The sequence below is a fragment of the Nothobranchius furzeri genome, chromosome 11 (assembly GCF_043380555.1).
Source record: "Nothobranchius furzeri strain GRZ-AD chromosome 11, NfurGRZ-RIMD1, whole genome shotgun sequence".
Lineage (NCBI taxonomy): Eukaryota > Metazoa > Chordata > Actinopteri > Cyprinodontiformes > Nothobranchiidae > Nothobranchius > Nothobranchius furzeri.
In genome coordinates this window covers 68,798,779-68,821,530 of record NC_091751.1, presented here as the reverse complement: position 1 = coordinate 68,821,530, position 22,752 = coordinate 68,798,779, and the positions used below count along the sequence as shown (strand labels likewise).

Here is a 22,752-nt window from a genome sequence, read left to right as displayed (position 1 = left end):
CTCTTGCGCATGCGCAGCTGTTTTGGCAAGTTCTCGTTATGAAGGACGGGTACCGAAATGAGGCACCGTTTCAAATGACGTGAATCGGTGCTCAGTCGGTACTATGGAATTCGGTCGGTACCTTAAAAAGTACCGAATTCGGTACCCATCCCTAGTCAGAGCTAATTAGCATGTGCGTTAATCAGCAACAGTTTTAACTAATAAACTATGGTTGTAAGAGTCTTTAAATGAACTTGACTACAAAAACTACAGAACACATTTTTTTCTAATTGATGTAATAAGTAACACATCTTTATAGAGTTAAATACAGGACAATTCCTTATTTTAAAGCGCAACCGGCACCCCTAATCGCACATAAAGAAGAGCCAGCTTTATTCTTTATATGCTCCTGGGGACCTCATCAAGTCTTTCCAAAGACCTTCCATCAATTTATTTTATGTTGCTGCGTGTGAAGGGGCTCATAAAAGGTTAGGATTTAAATTCCCACTTTATCCTGGTGTAGTTCTGTGGGACCAGAGAAAACCAAAATCAAAGCATCTACACCAAAAATAAACAAAAGTCAAGTCAGAAACCTTTTATCAAATGAAGAGCATTTAACAGATTTACTGATCCATCTTAATGATCCAGTCTCCATCACTGACACCACTGTAAGGTCAGGGTTACACGAGGTCACTCGAGGTTCTAGCAGACAGTCAAACATTACACTGCAGCTTTTACCTTTAGCTATAATTGGATTTATGATCTCATTACAGATTCAAACACATCTGCTGCCATGTCACATTTAAATACTTCTAAATGTTGACCAAACGTTGTAATCTGATTACTGTAGATCTCCGACAAAGAGCACTGAAGGAGAAATGGACAGCATAATGAATTTGAATGAAAGCCGTCTGCAGAAAATGTTCCTGCTGGTTTTCCGCAATGCTTTGTTTGGAGGAAAAGTGGATTAAATGTTTTTGTTGTTTTCTTCTCTGTAAGTAAACCTGTAGGATACAACACAGCTCTTACCTCTAGTAGTGCTTGCATTACACACTTGTCTTATTTCTTTTGTGTCAGCACTAAAAATGATACAGACGCTGAGCTTGCCTACTCTTCCTGTGAGTGCTTCTCTGTACCAGCCTGTATGTCCAAACTTTAACACATCACACAAACAACAACACTTGTTTACACACGAATGGAGCAAATGGATGTATAGATAATACATTTTACTGTACGTGATAGAGTATTAGGACACTGCTTGGTATCAGTTAGCTTAAGAGCTCCAATGAAGGCGTCCAAGCTCCATCCGTTGGAGAAGATGGTTTCCTCCCAGTCCTCAGTAGGGGCGTGGTTATGGGTGGGCCTGGGTGGGCAATTATAACCAGGGTCCACCCACTCAAATGGCATTCGGAACACAAATTAATCATTAATTAGCTGCCAATTTATATACATATTAGTGACCTACTAAGTCATTATTAAGCACTTATTACTAATGCCGTAATTCTTACATTAACAGGTTATAAATGAAAAGTTTTATCAACATAAGCCATTCATAATGGTTTGTTGTGGATTAACACACACACTAATAGGCTCAACTCAGTAAGTGGCTTTTAAGGAAGTAATTCAAGGGGAACATATTCTTGCCTTAAGTGGTTAATTATTACTAAACTACTAATAATTAGGGATGAACAAAATCTGACTTTAGAATGGGGAACATATTCTTGCTTACAAGTGGTTAGATTGTTGTTTAGGCTCTATTAACATGTGGAGTTTGGTGTATATTTACATAATACTAGAACATAATGTTTTTGGTTATTAATGCAGAATAACTATTCCCCTTGAATTACTTCGTTAAAAGCCACATATTGATTTGAGCTAATTAGCATGTCCGTTAATCAGCAACAAACCCTGATGAAGGGCTTATTTTGATAAAACGCTTAATTTATGGTCTGTTAATATTAGAATTACAGCATAGGTAATAAGCACCTAATAATAGCTTAATAATGACTAGGTCAGACTTAGTAGTCCACTAATATGCATATTAATTGGCAGCTAATTCATGGTTAATTTGTGTTCCCTAAAGTTATATATATATATATATATATATATATATATATATATATATATATATATATATATATAGCAGAGGTTGTGCAAGACTTTTTCCCCGTTACTCTGATCGCACGGCAAAACAGGTCATGAGCAACTTTTTCCCGTCACTTTCATTATTGAAATAACAATTATTGAACATTGAACACCATTACATGTCCCTTTTACTTTAATTATCATGAATATTTAGCGTGCCCCGGTTAACAATGCAGTTTAACGATTCCACTTGTGGCCAGACGCACTCTCTCACCTTTTTCCTGCACTGCAGACCTGAACTAGTCACCTGCTTGTGTGTAATCAAATGTCTCTATAGGGAAAAGCTGGAAAAGCCACAGCCATGAGGTTCACTGGTGCCTCACACAGACGTGTTGCTGTTTTATGATTCTCTGGCTGAATCTGCGATCCGCTGCCACACAGACTGGAGAAACAAATGCTCCAGCAGTAACTTGAGCTGTGGTGAGGTTCATGTTGAGGCAGTTTCATACGTGATCCCAGAATAGACGCTAATATCTTAGTTTGACCTTGAATGAAAAATGTTGTTATTACAACTCCTAAATGTTTTAATCACGGAGGAGGCAGCGCTCATTCAGTCTGACGGCGAGTTTGTGCAGCGTGCATTCAGATTGAATGTGTGTGTGCGTGCGCGCGTGCGCGTGTGTGTGTGTGTGTGCACGTGCACGCAGCACAGCTCCATGAGCCGCTGCAGTTACTGCGTCTTATTAGCACTATTTAACCATTTCCAAAGGGTTCAAATGAAGGCAACTGAACTTCTTTTATTTCTTGAAGACATTTTGCTTCTCATCTGAGGAGCTTTGTCAATTCTAGCTGGATAATGGGAGAGTCAGGCTTATAAGCTGCAGCTGTCTGTTGTTATTGAACGAGCCAAAAGTACTCTGAATACTCAGCTTCTCCATCCCTTGATGAGTCATGTTGATTAGATGCAGAAAGGTGTGACCTAGACTGAAGCTGCTTAGGAATGAGATTCAAAGTTGCATTATGGGTACTGGAAAGGTGAAATCTAAACCCCGCCCTATTTAAAGTGGTACAATCCGCACTAGCTTGGACTGCATAAACGACGCCACTGAGCTTCTGTTAGGGTGTTTAGTCTTTTAGATGGACCAGTTTCTGTCTGAGGGTGTTGTTGATGTGGAGTTTACTGGGATGTTGTGTTTGGAGAAGATTCTTCTAAGTTTCTCTGAGACTCCTTCCACGTATGGGATGATGGTGCCTTTGCGCCAGTTGTCCTTTTCTTTGATGGTCGCTGCTTTGGATGCTTTTCCAGACGTCTTTGTAGATTTCACAAAGGCCAGTTAGGGTATCTGCAGTTTGGGAGAGCTTTCTTGATGTGTTTCTCTTCCTTTTGTTTTCCTTTATTTCTCCTTTCCCCTCTCCATCTATGCCACTTCGCAGTGGTGTGCCTCAGGGTTAAATTCTGGGGCCACTCCTCTTGTCAATTTATTTGGTGCCCCTTGGAATGATTTTAGCAAACCTTGGAATAGGTTGTCACCTTTACGCAGATGACTGCCAGATTTATTTGGCTTTAAATAAACCGGATTCAACTCGCCTTCTAGCTGACTTCATCTCTGCAGTCTCATGCTGGCTGTCAGAGAATTTCCTTCGCCTCAATGAAAACAAGACCGATGCCATTTTTGTCAATCCAATAAATCCGAAAGAAGCACCTGATGACTTCTCTCTAGCATTTCTAAATTTGAAATCATGTGTAACCCGTCTGGGAGTGAAACTCTGATCCATCTATGACTTCACAAATTAACGCTACAGTCAGGTCTTGTTTCTCTCAACTGTGTTGCATCACTCATTTAAAGTCAGTAGTCAAAAGACCACATCTGGAGTCTGTTATTCACGCCTTTATCACTTCACCTTTGGGCTACGCTAACTCAGTCCTTGTTGGTGTCAGCGTCTCCTCAATTGACCGTCTCCAGAGAGTGCAAAAAGCAGCAGCTAGATTCCTGACAAGCACCTCCAGGTGCTGTCACATGTCACCCACCTTTCCCCATTTGCACTGGCTGCCTGTTAAATACCGCATCCAGTTTAAGGTCTTAACTTTTTGTTTGCAATGCCCTGAATGGTCCAGCTCCTGCTTATCTGTCAGAACTGCTCAAACCTTACGTACCCTCCAGAACCCTGTGATCAGCAGATCATATGCTCCTATGCATCAAAAATGTATGTAAAAAATATATTAAAAATATATTAAAAATAGAAACATAAATACGTGGGGAGCGGGCCTTTGCGTTCACTGCCCCCAGACTTTGGATTGCACTCCCCCTCAGTGCTCGGCCCTGTCACGATGTCGGTTCAAGTCGGTGCTGAAGGCCTATTTTTATCATTTAGCTGTTGATCAAGAATCAGGCTGTTGGTGTTTTACTCTGTTGTGTCTTCACTGCTGACATGGGCTAACCTTTAGTATGTTTTTTATGTTTTTAGTTGTGGCCTTGTTTTTAGTATGTTTCCTTTAACCCTCTCAGGCTCAAAATAAGTTCTGATAAAAGGACAAACAACTAATTCCTTCAGGGGAACTTTTGAGTTAAAAGATGCTCATGACATACGTACGTGGAGTAACCAGGTAGGCAGGTTTTAACGTTGCTAATCTGCAACGCCTGCCTCCAGAGGGTTAAATATTTTAATTGTGTTTACTTCTCATTCCTTTCTAGTCTGGCAACGCTCCATTGATGGCTCTCGGTTGTGGGGCGGGTTCTACCATGATCTCCGCATGCTACTGGACAATGAATGTGACATACTCTTGTTTCACTCTGTTGCATCATCCCACCTACCAGGCATATAGAGTGCCCTGATTGGCCCACAAAGCGGATAAAGCTCTGTGATTTGTTCACTAAGCAGATAGAGCACTATGATTGGCCCACCATTATGGACCAATCACAGCTCTTTATGTGTTCAAAACCCCTCTAGAGAGCTGTGATTGGCCAGCCAGAATGCTGTTGGGGCTGCAGAGGTTCCAGTGGAGCATTCCTAGACCAAACTTTGCAAAGCAAGAATTTGGTCTGGTTCACTAGGCTAATTCCATTCGTCTTTTAATTTTAGCAGTAATTTGAGCAGTAGCTCAGGAGGTAGAGCGGGTTGTCTAGTAATCGGAAGGTTGAGGGTTCAATCCCGGCTCCCACCAGAGAATGCTGCTGTTGTGTCTTTGGGCAAGACACTTTACCCCCCTTGCCTGCTGGTGGTGTGCACCCCAGGGCAGCTGTAGCTACATCGTAGTGTGTGAACGTGTGTGTGAATGGGTGAATGACTGACTGTGTTGTGAAGCACCTTGGGGGGTTGTAGAACCCTAAGAAGGTGCTGTACAAATACAGGCCATTTTTATCTGGTTTGTTATTTTGGGGTTTCCTTCTTTTTTATACTGCACAGCACTTTGGTCAGCTGTCATGCTGTTTTTAAATGTGCTTTATAAATAAACCTGGCATGGTTTTTGTTGCAATTCTTAACACCAGAACATCTTCCAGAGGTCTTCTCACTGAGCTGCAGATGCTCTCATGCCGGGTGGAGCTCTGAATTCACAGCTGAACTAGCTTTAGGTTCTGGTGCTGCTGGACTTTGGCACACTGAAGCCTCACAAATCTAATGGAAATTGGTTTTAGGTAGATTAAGTTCATTTTAATGACAACGGGGGACTTTGCAATGAATGAAAACCATCAAATCACTTATCAGAGCACTCTGGAATTTATTCTAAACGCCTTTACGTTTTTATTTATATTTTGTTTCTGAAGAGAAATTCTTGATCAAGTGGTTTAAATGTTGTTGGGAAAAAACTGATATTTTACTGTTAATAATGTCTTTAATGGTTTGACATCTGGAGGTTAAACGAAGGTTCATTGTTTATCCACTTCTATTCCTCCAACAGGGAGGACTGGCCTTGCACCAAGTACCAGAACTGGTGCCCCCTTATCAGTAGTACTCTGGGTTATGGGCCAAACAGCTCTGTTGTTGTAAAACCTGCACCTGGTGTGCCTTCCTCCCTGAGAGGCTGTGAGAACCTCTCCATGTGTGTGTGTAAATGTGTGTGCGTTTACCATTGTGTGTGTCCTTAAATGCTTTCTGAGGGTCCTTTCTGATGAGAGCGAATTGACTACTGACTCGTGTGCATCATTGATCTCTCTCCACTTTGCAAAGTCTAAATTGTTTATTGTTGGTCAAGTATTGGTATGGGTTATTGATCGGCTTATTAGGCCTAGTCCACACGTAGCCTTTTTTTAAACGAATATCCGCCCCTCCAAAAACTTGCATTCACAGCACCGCGTTTAAAAAAAAAACTCTGTCCACACGTACCCGGATAAATACGTTGTTAAGGACATGCCAGACCTGTAGGCGGCAGTACTTCCCCCGTTCTTAACCTCGTCCTTCGTCTGTGGTCTTCCGCAAGGAGCAGTAATTCCGCTTGCAAAAACAAACAAGCAGAAAGCGCTTGGACAATTGATAAAGCGAGCGCAGCTCTGAGGGCTTCCATGATGTCGGCTAGTGTAAACACAGGTCGCACACGTGATGTCAGCATTTTTTTTTTGTCGTGGAAAGTGACGTTGCGGACCTTAAAACTCCTGTTTTGTCCGTCCACACGCAGACACCCAAAACGGAGAAAACGCAGATCTTCACTTTGGCCGGAGTTTTTAAAAAGATCCGTTTTCGTGTGAAAAAACTCCGTTTTCGTGTGGATCCCCGGCTACGTGCGGACAGGGCCTAAATGTAACCCCTGCGTGTTGAACTTTCCCTAAGGTAACCCTGGATGGGAAATAAAATTACCTAACAAATAAAATTACCAGGCTGAAGGTCACCTTTAGATTCAGTTCAGTCGTACAAAACTACAGGTTTGAGTGTGTACACCGCCTGGTGCACAGTGAGGGAGGACAGAACAGTGACTGTCTGAATTAGAGGTGATGTAATGTATTCTAAATCCACTCCCCTCTGAAATGCTCATGATGCTTTCTTTTCACGTGTTGATGCGCCACTGACCAAGGATCATTAGATATTCACCGAAGTGATGCCTGTGTAGACGCTGGCTAAAATAGATTATGACCTATTATGATGCATGAGGGACATCAACGGAGCTTTTCAAACATTCATCTTACATAACAATCACACGATGGCTGTTTTTCCATATGACAGTGATGACCAGAACAAGGGATCCGATAATTCTCTGTGCCTCCGTGGGTCTGCGAGCGGCCAGCCCACTGACTGAATGACAGGATGAGCTCAACCTCGTTTTTGAGAGCAACTGTGTCAATCGATAAGCAGCCCAGCCGGGGAACTGCTACTTCATTAGTGTTTCACAGTTCCAGCTGAAAGAAGAAATAATTTAAAACAATTAGAATTGAGAAAAACGCCAAAGACTCTCATCAAATTAGACAAACTGCTACAGATTGCATCACATTAAAGAATATCTCTACGAACTCGTGACTTTTTACTTTTTTAAACCTTTTTCCCCACAACGGCGAGGTGTCTAACATATGCACTTTAATCTTTGGGGGTGCCCATGAATTCCTCACTTGGACTTAAAAATGTACTTCTGTGGAGACTTGTAACCTGAAATCAATAAGCCGTCTGTGCGAACACTGTGCTCTTGTTTTGGCTGGTTTAGACTCTGTTGAACAGTGTTAGTACAGACTGCATTACCACTGAACAAACACGCACAATGTTCAGAGATTACTGATCTCAGACCAGTTAAACGTTGACCTTAATAGCAGAAAAAGCTTTCAGGAACACCCTCCAAAACCAAAGGGTAACTTTAACATTTGAATAGATTCAGTACTAATTCCCGGTACCTAGGAATCGATACCGGTACTTAACGGTACCAATTTTCGATACTTTTGAGTGTTTAATATTTCAATTCTCTTTTATAATTAAATATATTTTTTTCTCAATATATAACCATATTTGATAAATATCACGATAAATAACATACAACTGTTTGTATTTTAACATCGTCCTTGTAGTTTTATAAGCTGATAATTAAACTGAAGCAAACATATTTACTGTGAAGTAAATTTACTGTGTATCTTCATTCCTTTTGCCGTCCTTTTTCATTTGATTTTTCCTACTGGGAAGTTAGAATTTCCAAGGAAAAAGCGAACGCACCATTAGCTGACAACAACGGTGGCAATGGAAGCTAACTTATCAAGCTAACGTTATCTTAAACAGTTTATTTAGCTGCTGGAGCAGATTAAAACGATGATGCCTCACATTTAGATCGTTGTCGCTGGTTTCATCTCCACCCAATCACCCGTCGCATTTAGTAAAGTGAAGCCAAACTTTAGAGCGCGTTCATGTTCTTCTAGTCGGAAACTCTGAGTTCCGAGGAGAAAGCGAACGCACCATTAGCGAAACGGAAGCTAACATATCAAGCTAATGTTATCTTAAACATTTTATTTACCTACCGGAGCAGATTAAGATGAGGATGTCTCACTTAGATCGCTGTCGCTGGTTTCATCATCACCCAGTTACCCATCACATTTAGTGAAGTGGACCCAAGCGTTAGCGTGCGTTCTTTCTACCATGCTGCTCTGTTTACAACTCGCTCGCAGCGACCGACGACATAACGCTCTTGCGCATGCGCAGCTGTCTAGGCAAGTTCTCGTTATGAAGGACGGGTACCGAAACGAGGCACCGTTTCAAATGACGTGAAGCGGTGCTCAGTCGGTACTGTGAAATTCGGTCGGTACCTTAAAAAGTACCAAATTAGGTACCCATCGCTAGATAAGAGACTATGTGTGTAACGAAGGTAATTCATTCTGAACTGCTTTTAAAATGAAGTTGCTTGGTTGTGTTGGCGTGGCCGTTTGCTCCTAACACTGCTGCTGCATATCTGTGGACTCCAGCAACATCTTCCATGAGCCCGATGTTATTCTGTAGCATCTATGGCCTTCCCGCCACTCTGGCCTATCTCAGTTTGTTGACTTGTCTTTAACAAAAATCCAAAGACCAAATCTTCCCTTCACTTCTTCCTGATCCCTATCTGTGGAATGAAAAGTAGGTGGAAACGCTCTCCTGATGACGGCTGGAGATAGGCACCAGCTCCAGCAGCCCTTCAGAGGTTAGAGCGCTACATGAGATGATTGAGTATCGGGGCTATAAGATGGAAGGACAGACATTTTAATTCTGACCCTTGTGTCCTTTCTAGTCGAAGCATTAGCTCAAGAATGAGAGTGAAGTCAGCCAAATTGAAGTTAACTATTTTACATAATCAATTGCTGCTGCCCTTCATTCTTCTGATCTCAAAAAGGAATTATGTGTAGCCCAAAAACTGATGCTTACTTATTATTTGCTCAAGATGAGTGTTGAATTTCTACTGAAAAGGAAATAATAAATCAATCAAGCTTTAATTCAGCTGAAATTCAAGGTAATTGCTCAACTTCTAAAGAGAAAACGCTTCAATAGTGGCATTTTCAAACCAGTGCAGGAATCAGAACACTGGATCTGCTTTTCAGAAACTTTTTTTTTCTTCCGGCTCTTGGAGATTTCAGACTCTTTTTTCCTCCTCTCCTCCCTATCTTATCCCAAAGCTCTCTGTCCTGTCTTTGGGTGGACGGTGCTTCTGCATTTTTTCAGGAAACTGGAAATTATTAAAAACGAACCTGGTCAGTTGGTCTCTCAATGCGATTGACAAAATTTTTTCAACGATGAGAATGGGAGAAGGGGCTCCTGGATGCCCCTCTGGGACAGAGCCAGCTGGGCATATCATGGACTCCTGGAAACGTGGAACCTGATTTGCCTCTCTCAACTGTCTATAGAGGATTCTGAAGATGTCTGGATATTTGTGGTGTTGGTGTCGGGATTCCTGCTGTTTGGCCTGAGCGGTTACCCGGCTTACCGGAAAATTAACGAGCTGTCAAGGAATATTGGCTCAATCCCGGAGCTCAGGGATGGATTACACGGTGCTGTGAATGCACAGACTCATATAATTGTCGAGATGAGTCGTAAGCTTGCAACTTTGGCTGAGATTCAGAATCTGGCACAGAAGATGGATTCCATCAAGGAAAAAGTGGACGGATCAGCACGGATTTGAATAGATTAATTTACACCATTATTGGATCTAGAGGGGTTGGAGATTAACAGAACTTTAGGACAGCGAGGAAATTATCTCTGTCTGGCCCCAAAACAATTTCTTATCTGAATCTGGTGCCCTTGAGCCTGTGAGGCTGAAGTGATTACTCCCCCTCAGAAGAAATGTGGAATGCTGCTGTCGCCATGGCAACTCTGTCTCCCTATCCCTGCCTGGGCGGGACTGCGACCGGTGAAGGCCGTTGAATCGTTTCCAGGAGTCACTGTGCTCTCTAACCCAATTACCTCCCTCCCCTGTCCAGATGGAGGTGACGAGCGCTGCTCATCGTGGCTGCACGCACTAATGTAAGGAGAGTCCCCAACCCTACCACCCCACCTAGTGGACACTTATGTTGTGTAATGTCTGAAGTCTGTTGCATTTCTGTCTGAGATGTATTTTGCAGAGCAAAGCTGCCCTCTCTGTGGAGGGTAACTCTGAAGTGCCTTTTTTTCCTCCACCTGAACCAATCCTCATATAACCCCTCTGATCTCTATTAAGGTAGCGCGACTCGGGTTGGGAATGACCACAGTCACCAATTCTTGTCATGTGTCTTTGCCTATGTATGTCTGAGCTCAGAATTGTGTGTACTGAAACTCTAATTTCCCTCTGGGGTTAATAAAGTATCTTTGAATTGAATTGAATTGAATTGAATCTGCTTTTCAGAAACTCACAGCAAAAGGGCATCATTAAAACAGAAACTCTTCATTAAATGTTTTCATCGATTGGTTAAAAACACATCATCACACCTCAAAAAGAAAACCGTTGTGATTTACATTCATTCATAATATGAAAGCATGAAATTTGGTACAGGAATAATAAACGTGAATAAAAAGGTTAGATATGAATTTTCTCCTTTACATTCAGTAAAATGATCAACCAACTTCTGAATGCTAATTATGTGAAATATGAAAATAACATCTGTAGACGGTTAACTCCCGTGAATGCTAAAGTGTCTGAAAGGTATTCATTCACTCTGTTCATGCACAGACATCCCAGGGAGAGAAATTCATTTACATAATGTCAGCTCACATTGTTCCCATTCTTTTATCCGCCTTTCTGCAATCGTCCCTTTTCTCTCCTGGCAACATTAAAGTGAGCTTAAATACATTTTCTATCACACGCCTGCTGTTTAAAAATGGAGTCCTAGCATGAAATATTCACTCTGCTAAACCTTTGGTGAAGTAGTGTAACAATAAAAGTTTGCCAAAGGAAATAATCAGTTTTAAATCCATAGAAGAAAACGTTGTTACCTTAAAAGACACAAACCTTTCCCTCCAGACCCGAGACGCCGTCTTCGAGGCTCTCGTGTGAGATGACGACCGAAGTAGAATGGGGGATTGAAGCTGATCTGTTGGTGTAGCCGGTAGTCACAGAGCGTCAGAGGTTCTTACTTCACTTTACTGTACTTATTAAGCCCCTTCCATGACCTGATCGTACGCCCAAGGTGCTGGACAATGAAGCCATACTACGACATCTGCTGTTGGAAAGCCATGACACGAAAATGCATCTTCAAATGGGAACTTAAAAACCAGGAAGAAGGTGGCTGGCGCACAGTTAAAGGCAAATCATTCCATAGCCTCAGAGCCAACACCGAGCATGCATGATGCCCCCATGACTTGTACTTTGAACGCGGAACTACCAACAGTTCCCCATTAGTCGAGCGGAGGGCTCTTGATGAAGCACGCCTGTTCAAAAGACTCGCCAAGTCAGAAGGAGCAGTTCCCTGAAGAGCCTAAAGGTTGGTTTATGCTTGACGCGCCCGCGAGGTCCGCACGGCTCCACGAGGAAAAGTTGCGTCATTTGGCGTCATTTTAACAACCACGCCCCTCCACCGCGTCTCCGCACGGCCCAAGATTTCCGCAACGCGCACCTCGGAAAATTTCTAACCACGCCGACGGACGGACGCGGAAAAACATGGCGGACCGGCAAGAACTAGTATGGCAGAGGTTGGTAAATACAGACATTTGTATGATTCAGCTCTCAGAGATCACCGTGATCAACATGTTGTTAATAATTCTTGGAGAGAAATAGCTCGCACTGTCGGAAAAGACGAGGACGCTGTTAAAAATGCTGAAATGCCATGTTGTAAACAGTAATTTCTACTTCTACTATGGTGTAGTGTTGGGTGCATGCTGTAGAGCTCCATGCTGCCCCCTACAGTTTGGGAGAATATTGGCTCACCGCAGAGACAAGCCGCACGAACCATAAACGCTGCGAGTTGTGAAGCGCGTTCCATCCGCGAGCCGCATCACCGCGCGGAAAGTGAATGCGTCAAGCATGAACCAAGCTTTATACACCAGAGTTAGCACCTTGAATTTCGCCCTGAGGTGGTCGGGGAGCCAGCACAGGAGTGATGTGCTCTCTGCGTGTCGTTTCTTTCGAGAACCTTGCAGTCGAGTTGCAGTCGTGCCACAGCACCCTGACTTAGGCCGGCATAGTGCATCCTTGTTTTTTTATGGGCATGTGAACCAGAATTAAGATGCCTTTATTCATCATGACATCAGATTTTGGCTCAGTAGCTGTGTCCTAATGTCCATTAGCTGTTACCACCATCTTGAACTGGAGTGACTGGATTGATGGACATCTGATGAATAATTTCTCATAAACATCTGCTCAGTGGTTCAGGAGACATTTAGCTACAACATAGATTCACCCAGATGAAACATTCCCCTCCTTTTGGTGACAGGTAATGATAATTTATGTAAACTACCAATGCCTTATTAAAATACTCCTAAGCACCAGTGTGAACTGCACCAGTCACTTTTCACTCAGTTCTAAACGTCATTTTTATGTTAGTTATGTGAGAACTTCATTTGCACTCAGCCACTTTTTGCCCCCTCCACTGTTTAAGCCCCCTGCCTTCATACAGATGCTCAGGTCCTGTTGTGTGACAGGCTTTCAGTATTCTAGGTCAGCCCTCCGATGCTCCAGTGTGACTCAGGAATGAAAGGGCATGCATGGGGAGGAAGCAAAAATAGCAGCTGGGCCACAAAAGCCAAAGCTTCGACAAAGACTCGGACATGTGTGTTCCCTGACCTGAATCACCGAGAGAGCTCGGCCTGATAAACCAGAGAGGCGGCAACGTTCGTCTGCCACATCCAACTGGTTTGATCAAAATTAATACTGTACTGGGATCTAATTAAACCTCCATTCATTCATATCGGTACAATCTTACTGTTGAGATGATGTTTAATGTGATGAGATGAGCTCTAATGTACCCCCCCACCCCCACCCCCCGTGGGGGGTTTGCCGTGCCGTCTCCCAACATATTTTCCCCGCAAAGCCCGTCCAATTACTCCAGCAAAAAGGTTCCCGTCCAATCGCCGTCTTCGCTCCGGAGTGAAATGGAATTAGCAAAGCCGAGACCTCATAATCATCAGTTCCATTTGTTTGCTCCTCCACATTCACCACCTGCCAAGTCGCTCTGCCGTTCCATTTCGGAGACTTTCAAAGAACAATGAGCATGCTGTGTGTTCATGATCCGCCTTACAGTGTGCCCATCAAGTACAATTCATTCGTTCACAATAAAAGGTTCAGAGGCAGTAATTGCTTAGTTAAACTCCTTTCTAGTCGCCGGAGCCGACGGCGTGTTATCTACTGGAGCAGAGAGAATGGTACAGGACGCCTGTGGCATGTGCCAAACTCTCGAGAAGGATTATTTGGTTTTTAACAGTCTTTACCAAAGATTGTGCCAAGCTTAACATTCAGAGAAATACTTGCTTCTTTGTATGATCCTTTAGGACATGTGAGGTACGTTTGCACCTCAAACCTTCACCTTTTTTGTCGGAGTAGCTCGCGGTGTTGTCCCAGACGCGTGCTTCCAGGCACATAACCCCCACAGCCACGTCAGCCCCTTTTCACATCGTCTTCCTGGTCTCATCCTGAGCGTCTCCTCCCATCTCCGTCCGCTGCAAGGGGTTGAGTCAGTCAATGGTTTGGGTGCAAATTATCAGAAATTGCCTGCATTCATCCGAAAGCTCAGCAGGTGGCTGACTAAGGTTGAGGAAGATGGTGGAAGGGAAGTTGGATGTTTTTTTTTGGGGGGGGGGGACTTTTCAATTGCAGCACACCCAGATAACAAAGAGCCAGATTTCTAGAGATTTCTAAAGACTATAACATTCATAGCCTAGAGGGGGAAAGCTCATTTAGCCCCATTCCTAATCCACGGAAAATGCCAGTTGGAATATTTACACTTTCTGTCATGTTTGGAGGAAGGTACTTAACCCAAGACATGCAGAATACAGCACTGACCAAAAATGGATGAAAAAATGATTTATTTATAAGGAGGAACTTAAGGTGCACAGATAAGTCTGTGGTTGAAACTGCAACAACAGCTCAGTGTCTGGAGGAGGGAGAACACAGGTGAGCTTAGGTTCTGGTGTCACAATCCATTGTAGGCAGGCAGAGGTGTTCAGCAGAACTTACTGTGGTGGGTGTACGTGTTGGCTGGAGGAGGGAGAGGTAGAGAGCCGGGGAAGCGCAGGAGAGGGAGCAGAGGTGGAGAGAAGCGGGGCGTCCTGGTGGATGGGGCACTGGGTGAGATGAGAGGTGGGTTATGGAGGGTGGTGATATGGTCCGTGTGCTGAATATCCGAATCCTGGAGTAGAGGTCAGAATCCAAGGAGGTCTACAGGAATCCCGAGGAAGGGTAAATCCAATATAAGCGCAAACACTACAAATAACATTTATCCTAAGAACACTAGAGATAACACGAGTGGCTGGTTACTACCAAAACTGAGGCAATCTTCCGGCGTCGAAGTGCGTCCACCATCCACCTTAAATAGGAAGGCACCCCGCTGATTGTTGATCAGGAACAGCTGGGCCACTCCCTCTCCTGGCAAGAGACTCACAGATGGTTATGAGAACAGGAGTACTCACCCCGGCTCATGACACTTTCCTTTAGCTGCTCCAGCTAACGTATCATGTCCCAAATGTCAAAATCAGCCACCTGGGGAAGTGAATGCTCTTCCTGACAGTTAACAGGAAAACTGACTGCTGCTTCACAGAGCTTTCAGTTCACTGAGACAATCTTGACGTCTATCAGCAGATCCGATGGAGGAAGCAGGCATTTGGGCTTTGAAGATGTGGCCTTCTCATTATTGGATTGGCAAATTGTCGTAATTTGAACTTTAAAAAGAAAAAAAAACAGGCGTCCACCGACATCCTGAGAGGCTGTGCCAAACAACAACAACGTTAAAAGGAATCGATGGAAACAAACTATTGATTCTACTTCTTCCTGGAGTAAAAAGACACTCCCTGTGCAGTCCATTTAACACAAAGGTCCGAGTCGATCCGCCTTTCTGTGGGAATGACAAGCATAATGACAAGTTAAGACAAAGGCCGAACGTTTGCTCTGATGGAGCTATCAGAAAACATGTTTAGGGTTTAAAGAACATCTTCGTCTGCAAGAAAATCACTTCAGCCTCAGCAGAAGTAAGATGTGTATTGGTTAATTGTTTCTTTGTCATCCTCCAAATCTGAGACCATGGTTCTCGACCGGAAAAGGGTGGCTTGCCAACTCCGGGTCGGGGGAGAGGTCCTACCTCAAGTGGAGGAGTTTAAGTATCTCGGGGTCTTGTTCACGAGTGAGGGTAGGAGGGATCGGGAGATCGACAGGCGGATTGGTTTGGAGTCTGCAGTGATGCGGACGCTGAGCCGATCTGTCGTGGTGAAGAGGGAGCTGAGCCAGAAAGCCAGGCTCTCGATTTACCGGTCGATCTACGTCCCAATCCTCACCTATGGTCATGAGCTTTGGGTAATGACCGAAAGAACGAGATCGCGGATACAAGCGGCCGAAATGAGTTTCCTCCGTAGGGTGGCCGGGCTCAGCCTTAGAGATAGGGTGAGGGGCTCGGACATTCGGGAGGGACTCGGAGTAGAACCGCTGCTCCTCTGGATCGAAAGGAGCCAGTTGAGGTGGTTTGGGCATCTGGTTAGGATGCCTCCTGGACGCCTCCCTGGGGAGGTGTTTCGGGCATGTCCTGCCGGCAGGAGGCCCCCGGGTCGACCCAGGACACGCTGGAGAGGTTACATCTCCAATCTGGTCCGGGAACGCCTTGGGGTCCTGCCGGAGGAGCTGGGGGAGGTGGCCGGGGAGAGGACGGTCTGGAGCTCCCTAGTTGGGATGCTGCCTCTGCGACCCGGATAAGTGGAGGAGGACGACGAGAGACGAGTTTCTTTGTTGTAACAATAACTCAGTGCAATAATCCTGATATCACTGGGAAGCCTGACTCGTCACCTCTCAGGTGTAAAGTGTAAAGGTCGTGCATCAGTGCAATGAAAAGCATGGCTGAATGTGTTGGTGGAGCTTCCTAAAATGTGCCAAAAGCAAAAATCTCTGTTAATTCTCACTTTTGTTCTGAGTCGCTTGTTTGTTTGAATGGTTGAACTTTCTGCCAGAACTTTGACCTGGTAGAGGATTTGTGATAAATCCAGACGGACTGAAACAGATATTTCTGTTTTACACGAGGTTTAGACTGTTGTTGTTGTTGTTGTTGTTGTGAGGAGCAGGGCTGCTGCTGGATCAGACCAACACCGCTCCTATAATCTCGCCCTCTTCTCACAGAAATGTCATAAATAATGAGAATTCACTTGGAAGTCATTATGAAGGCTGAAGTTCGAGGTCACAGATTTCTTTTGCATAATATGGAGTTTAAGGACCCCTTGGGATGGCGAAATGGCAAATTTGTGCTAATTACGGCGCAGCGGGGAGCGCGCGCAGCACTCCCGAACCCGAACCAGCCAGAAAGCTGTGATAATGACCTTTACTCCTGTGTCAGGAGGAGACCGTATAGTCTGCGGGCTGAGAGGGAGGCGCAGGAAAATAATATTAAGCTGTCATCAGAATCCATTTAACTCCTAAACGACGATGTGATGACAAATATTGGGCGTTAATTGAAGGTAACAATGAGTGATGGAGGCAGTGTTGATGCATCATCTACATCCCCTTCCTCCTCCTCCTCCTCCAAACTTCAGCGCTCCCACTGGCCGTTTTAAGCTCTCCCCTCATCAGGATGCTCTGGCTCGCCCTCCCGCTATCCCTCTGACAAGAGAAGCTCTCCTTGTTGAAGCGGGAGAACATCCATCCCAAGAATCACTCGCTTTGGGGACAAATATGAACTGAAGCGCTAAATCAAACCGCTTTTCTTCTCTGCGCTCCACGGATCGCGGCGGCGGCAGCGGAGGGTTCCCTCTCTGGAGGGGTGATGGGATCTGCCCTTCGCTCCTCACCTCTGGAGACGTCTCGCAGCGCGTCCCAGGAATGAACTCCGCCGCCTCCGCGTCCCTGCCGGCGCAGTTGGTCCCCGGGGAGCGGCTGGACGCGGGGGGACCGGGTCCTGAATCAAAGTTGAGAGAGGAGGATAACAAGTTAGAGCGGGTGTCTGGATGATGGGAATGGTGTGGTTTATATCGGGACGGTTCAGCATCTCTGGTTCTTCACGAGAGCGCGCGTGTTCGCTTCCCAAAGCGGGGTGAGATTCCTCTGGTTAGTCTGATTAAAGGATCGCCTTTTGACTGGATTTAAATCCTAATTTTCCACAGTCCCCAACACCTGCGCCACTTTCCGTCCTCCTCCAGTCCGGAGAGAATGAGGAGTCGCTGGGTGAAGCATGAGCTGTCAGAGAACCAGTCATAGGCGGCTGTCTCTGCTATGGGAGGGGGTGGCGCTCAGCCTGTGGCTCTGCTGCGGCTGGAGCTCCGGGGCGGCCGGGCCAGGCGGCGGCGGCGGCGGCGGCCCCGGGGCTCTGGAGTGGCTGCTGTCCGATAAAGGACCCTTCCACCGCTCCCTGGAGTTCCAGGAGGCTCTGGAGCGGTACCAGCAGGGCTTCAGCACCAGATACAAGATCTACAGGTGAGACCCGCTTAGTCCAGCTACCTGTGGGGCGCTGACTGTAATAAGTCATTTAAATGGAAGGACTAAACCATGACAATACATTATTACGTCTAACAGTTTAACGCCATACGATAATGCAGTGATTTAAAGTGAAATGGAAGCATTTGCGCTAAGTTACACCTCAGTGTTGACATTTACGTATAAATGTAACAGTTTCATAATAAATATTCTCTAACAAGCACTTTCAGAATGAAAACATGGTGCATCGATGTTTCTGTGTTATAAACCATCAGAGATGTGATGGAGGTCCTAGGTCACAGGCTCAGCTGTTTGAATCTGCAGCTTCAACATCACAGCTGTATTTATATTTAGCTTGATATGTTAGATTTAATTTAAAATGTTTAAGTGAGACTGTTTTTAGTGCCCTATTGTAATCAGATGAAGCTGATGTTGCCTTTCAGTTCTCTACATGCAGTCTGTGCAACAGAGCTTCAGGGTATTTGCGGATATTTTTATTATTTGATGAGTATAACTGCACAGCAGAGCAGAGCCTGCATCATATTAGTAACAAGTTAACTCACGAGTCTGAGCATTTCCCCCCACAGAACAATCACTGATGGGGGTGTGGTGTGTCTAAATGAACCCTGGAGCAGGGCAGCAGGACTTAATCCAATAACAGTGCATGAAGAGGTTCCTGCAGCTGCAGCCCCGTGTCACCTCAGTTTCCCTCCCGAGCGTTCATGTCTTCCCCAGCTGTTACAGGCGTGTGTCGAAGCGTGCAATTCAGTTCTTCGCCTTAAGAAGGTCCGAACCACCCTGAAGATCTGATGTAGCGCTCTAATCTCTCCCTGTCTTGTCTCTTGAGGTTTGGCTGAACAACAGAACATGCATCTCCTACGGTGACCACTGCCAAGGATTTAACCAAGTGGAAAAAAGACTTAGCATGCATCTGCAAGCGAATACATCCATCGCTCCGTTATTCCATCTCAGGAATCTTTTAGGCTGTGGTGTTTATCTTTTAGTGAGACCTGCGTTGTTATTATTTTCTTCCAATAGGCTTCTGCTGCATCAGCTTTCTTCTGGTTCCACCTACTCCATCCAACGTTAGTAAACCAAACCGGAGTTTCAGACAGCAGCAGCTTGGACTCTCAGACGTTAGATATCTGCTCTGTTCAAGCCCTCTGGTCCCAAATGCTGGCAATCCTCCAGTGAAAAGAAACTAAGCCACTGACGAAAAAGCCCTCTTGTAGCTGTGGGCATTTTCTTAAAGCATCAAAATCAAAAGAACATTTGTGTAGAAGTTTTGAAGGGCGTCAATGCAGCTTTAGTCTGAGATCCCAAAACTTTTCAGTCTAAACTGAGATTTTTTTTAATGTATGTAGCGTGTTCATCTACATGCTAGAATCAACACTGTTTGCTATCAGTTGTTAGAATCTGAGAAAAGACCCAAACAAGTTCACAAATGAAGCTTCTATCATATATAAATATCTAGGATATTATATATTCGATAGAAGTTCATGTGCCAATGAGCTTGGTCTAATTTTAATCCAAAGATAAATGTTTAATTTAAGATAATTAAACTTAATAGCAAAAGTTTATTTATTTAATCAGAAGTTAAAGGAATCTTTGCTTTTTCAATAACTAGAAATACACACCATTCTGTGTTTGATTTCAAGAAGAGAGTCAAGTTTTTAAAGTTAAGAATTTATTACTAACACTCTTAAAAAATGACAATTTGATATTAAATCTTGTTTCGAAGGCAAACCTGTGTCTGAATGAAAGCTAAATTGAAATGAGAGTTTTGGATGCGTAAATGAATATCAGAAGGTTTCTTTCAGCGAGAGAAGCGCGTTCTGGGTTGGAAAATATGGTTTTGCAGCTAACTGAGTCGTTTCTTAGAAGAACAGCATTAAACAGCATCTGTCAGAATGTCTACCTCGCCCAGTATAGGAGGCCCTCTTCTGCAGGGGTGTCAAACTCATTTTAGCTTAGGGGCCACATTGAGGGAAATCTAGTCCCAAGTGGGCCGGACCGGTAAATTTAAAAAAAAACTTCAGATTGTTTTCTTTGTTTTAATACAATCAATATAAAGCAAGGCTGGAGCCTGAGGACAGTGTAGTACAAGTACAACACCTGAAGTGTACTTGAAAACTTGGAAACAAATAAAATAAATCAACAAATTAAAAAAACATTCCTTAGTGATTCAAAGAGCTTACAGATCACATGGCTAGATCAGTTTCATGCAGCACTTAAAGTATATTTGACTCATTTTACTTTACATCTTTTAGCTTTCACCAGCACATCAATATCAGAAGTCACATCCTGAGTGGCGGCCAACTTCAGGATGTGATTCAAGTTCTTGTGTGAGCCTTGAGCGCAGCTTTGTTTTATTTATACTCATTACAGAGAAAACATGCGGCCCGCGGGCCGTATATTTGACACCCCTGCTCTTCTGGATCCGAGATGTCAGGTGGAGATGGTTTCCTCCAGGCACGAGGTTGGTAGAAGGACCTTAGTGTGACCAAATCGGTCCTGAGATGTCTCCTTGGGTCACCCGACTGGTGGAACTATTTGCATCTCAAAATCACTAACTCTGAAGGAGTTTTGCGTCAGCTGGTTATCGTTGCGTTTATTCAGGGCGATTCTATCGGCGTGACAGAATGCTCAGTAGAGATTCGGGCGGCCGTTCCCTCGTCTCCTCGTATGGTTCAAGAACTGAACTTTTGCTGCTGGAAATTTAGTTTTAACAAAACCCTCAGAACACGCCCACTCTCAGCCTCAGAAAGCTTGGTCATGAGTAAGATGATGTTACCCTGACCCTGGATATCCCTTCTGAATGAGGCTGGTTAGGTGCAAGATGACCTTCAGGTTTGCTGAACACACATAACCGATCATCAACCATAATCATTATTATACCCAAAGCATAATAAGTCATTTCAGTAATTAAAACACATTTATACTGAACCAAGTCATTATTTATGATGATTGTAATAACAGTGATAAAGTCAAAAGTTTATTAAAATTATTATTTAAAATTATTATTGTGAACTTGAAGTGTCCTTCAGCCTGGGACGGAACAGCAGATAAAGATGATTTCAGCAGACATCACGGCTCCTCGCTTGTTTAATCTGTGGGGTGAAGTTACAGTCGACCCAGCTTGACCCAGCTGGGAAAATGTGACCTTTGTCACAAATTAGAGGCCATTCATGACGCTACATGTATGAATGAGGAAGTACTCCTGACATTACTGTCTGCAGTGCATTCTGGGAAAGTGAGAATGTCTGATTACATTTAAATAGCACAGAGCAGACTTGTGTTTTGTTTATAGCGTGTTTGGATGTAAGCAAAACCGTTTCAACCATAACAGAAAGCAAAGCCACGAGTTTAAACTGATCACAGCATCTCATGTAGGCTAAAGCCTGGTTTATGCTTCACCGTCAGCTCCACAAGGGACAGACACGCACGGATTGACGGAAGCGTTTTGCTCTCATACGTCTCCGTCTCCTGGAGAGTGTTGCAAAGCAATTCCCCGGCAGGACAACAGAGGGCGTAGCGCTGTTCTGTGGTATCCTGTCATGTATTGGTCCAAGATAGTGTGTTTATATTGTGTTTTTTGTGTATATAAGAGACTTTTAACACGGACATATTTGTTTCTCATTCTCCTCCACCTCTTCATGCGCTCCCCACCTCTAAACCCAAGTTTCCTGTCATTTCCGTCCACAAATAAAACGCTTGCTGCGCATCTTTTCACTCCTCCAGTCACGGGAGGATGAAACGTTCATATTTTTAGTTTTTTCGCGAGGTATTCTTCAAGCTTCTCCGTGTCTGCCGCTAGTTATCCTCGGCTCTCTTTGCAATGGCGGCGCTGTAAACAACAGCGGCGTCCTGACCAATCACAAGCTTGCGTAATCCGTCTCGTTCGACGGAGGTTTAAAAAAGTGGGCTCGACTCCGTACGTACTTGCGTGCCTGCCGGAGCCCTACGCAAGGACGGATAATGGAGTTGCGTGTCTCCGCACTGACGCAGACGGAGAAGCATAAATCAGGCTTAACCCTTATGGATCTTGCAGTTATGAAATACCACCCGTCCTCTTCATGCAGAATCTCATCCTTTGACAACTCTGCAGCATCTACAAGGTACCAAGAATGGAATGCACTTCTCTCTAACAGAAATGTGCAAGAGAACTAGGTTCCCTAAAAAAATGTTAAACTGCCACCAGTGGCTCATTAGGGTCTCCATGGTAACCACCAGTTTCCCAATCAGGAACACAGACATTACAGTAAACCCCAGACAAACAGCTGCTGAGTGAACGCTGCACGCTGCTTTGTGAGCAGCAGAAGGCTCTGGTGGTCACACACGTGGATTTCTGTTTCTACAGAGGTTGATTCTGGGATTACTACTAGTTTAAAAGACCTTCACAGCCAGTAAAATGTCCCTGATGTCTATGACAGTTCTGACTCTGCCCTCTCAGAGGACTTAGGAGAGAACCACCTCCCCGCTAGCAGAGAAAAACAAAAATGTTGATGTTTGGATTTATAATTTCTTTTTGTATCTGTAAAATGCTGGAAGCAAGAAAAGTTTGTCTGCAAACACCCTCATTCCCCAAAAGATGATTTTAAGCATTTCAAAGGTTAGTGTGACATCATCAAACATCAGTCGAACATTCATCAGACCTGTCCAAAACTCATGAAGCTTTATCTGTTTGCTCAAAGGGACACTAAGGAAGTTTGACAGCCAAAACATGTATAGAAATAATAAATGTCTTCTTC

At 44.2% G+C, this 22,752-nt stretch overlaps 1 protein-coding gene across 1 annotated transcript in view; it reads left to right on the top strand.

The window, feature by feature from the left end:
* The first annotated feature begins 16,940 nt into the window (after window positions 1–16,940).
* Window positions 16,941–22,752, top strand: part of LOC107384423 (BMP/retinoic acid-inducible neural-specific protein 3) — a 54,366-nt gene continuing 48,554 nt past the window's right edge. The window contains exons 1-2 of the mRNA XM_054736852.2: window positions 16,941–17,621; window positions 17,692–18,001. Of these exons, the coding sequence (XP_054592827.1) occupies window positions 17,760–18,001 (242 nt within the window). The 5' untranslated portion in view covers window positions 16,941–17,621; window positions 17,692–17,759. The remainder of the gene's footprint in view (window positions 17,622–17,691; window positions 18,002–22,752) is intronic.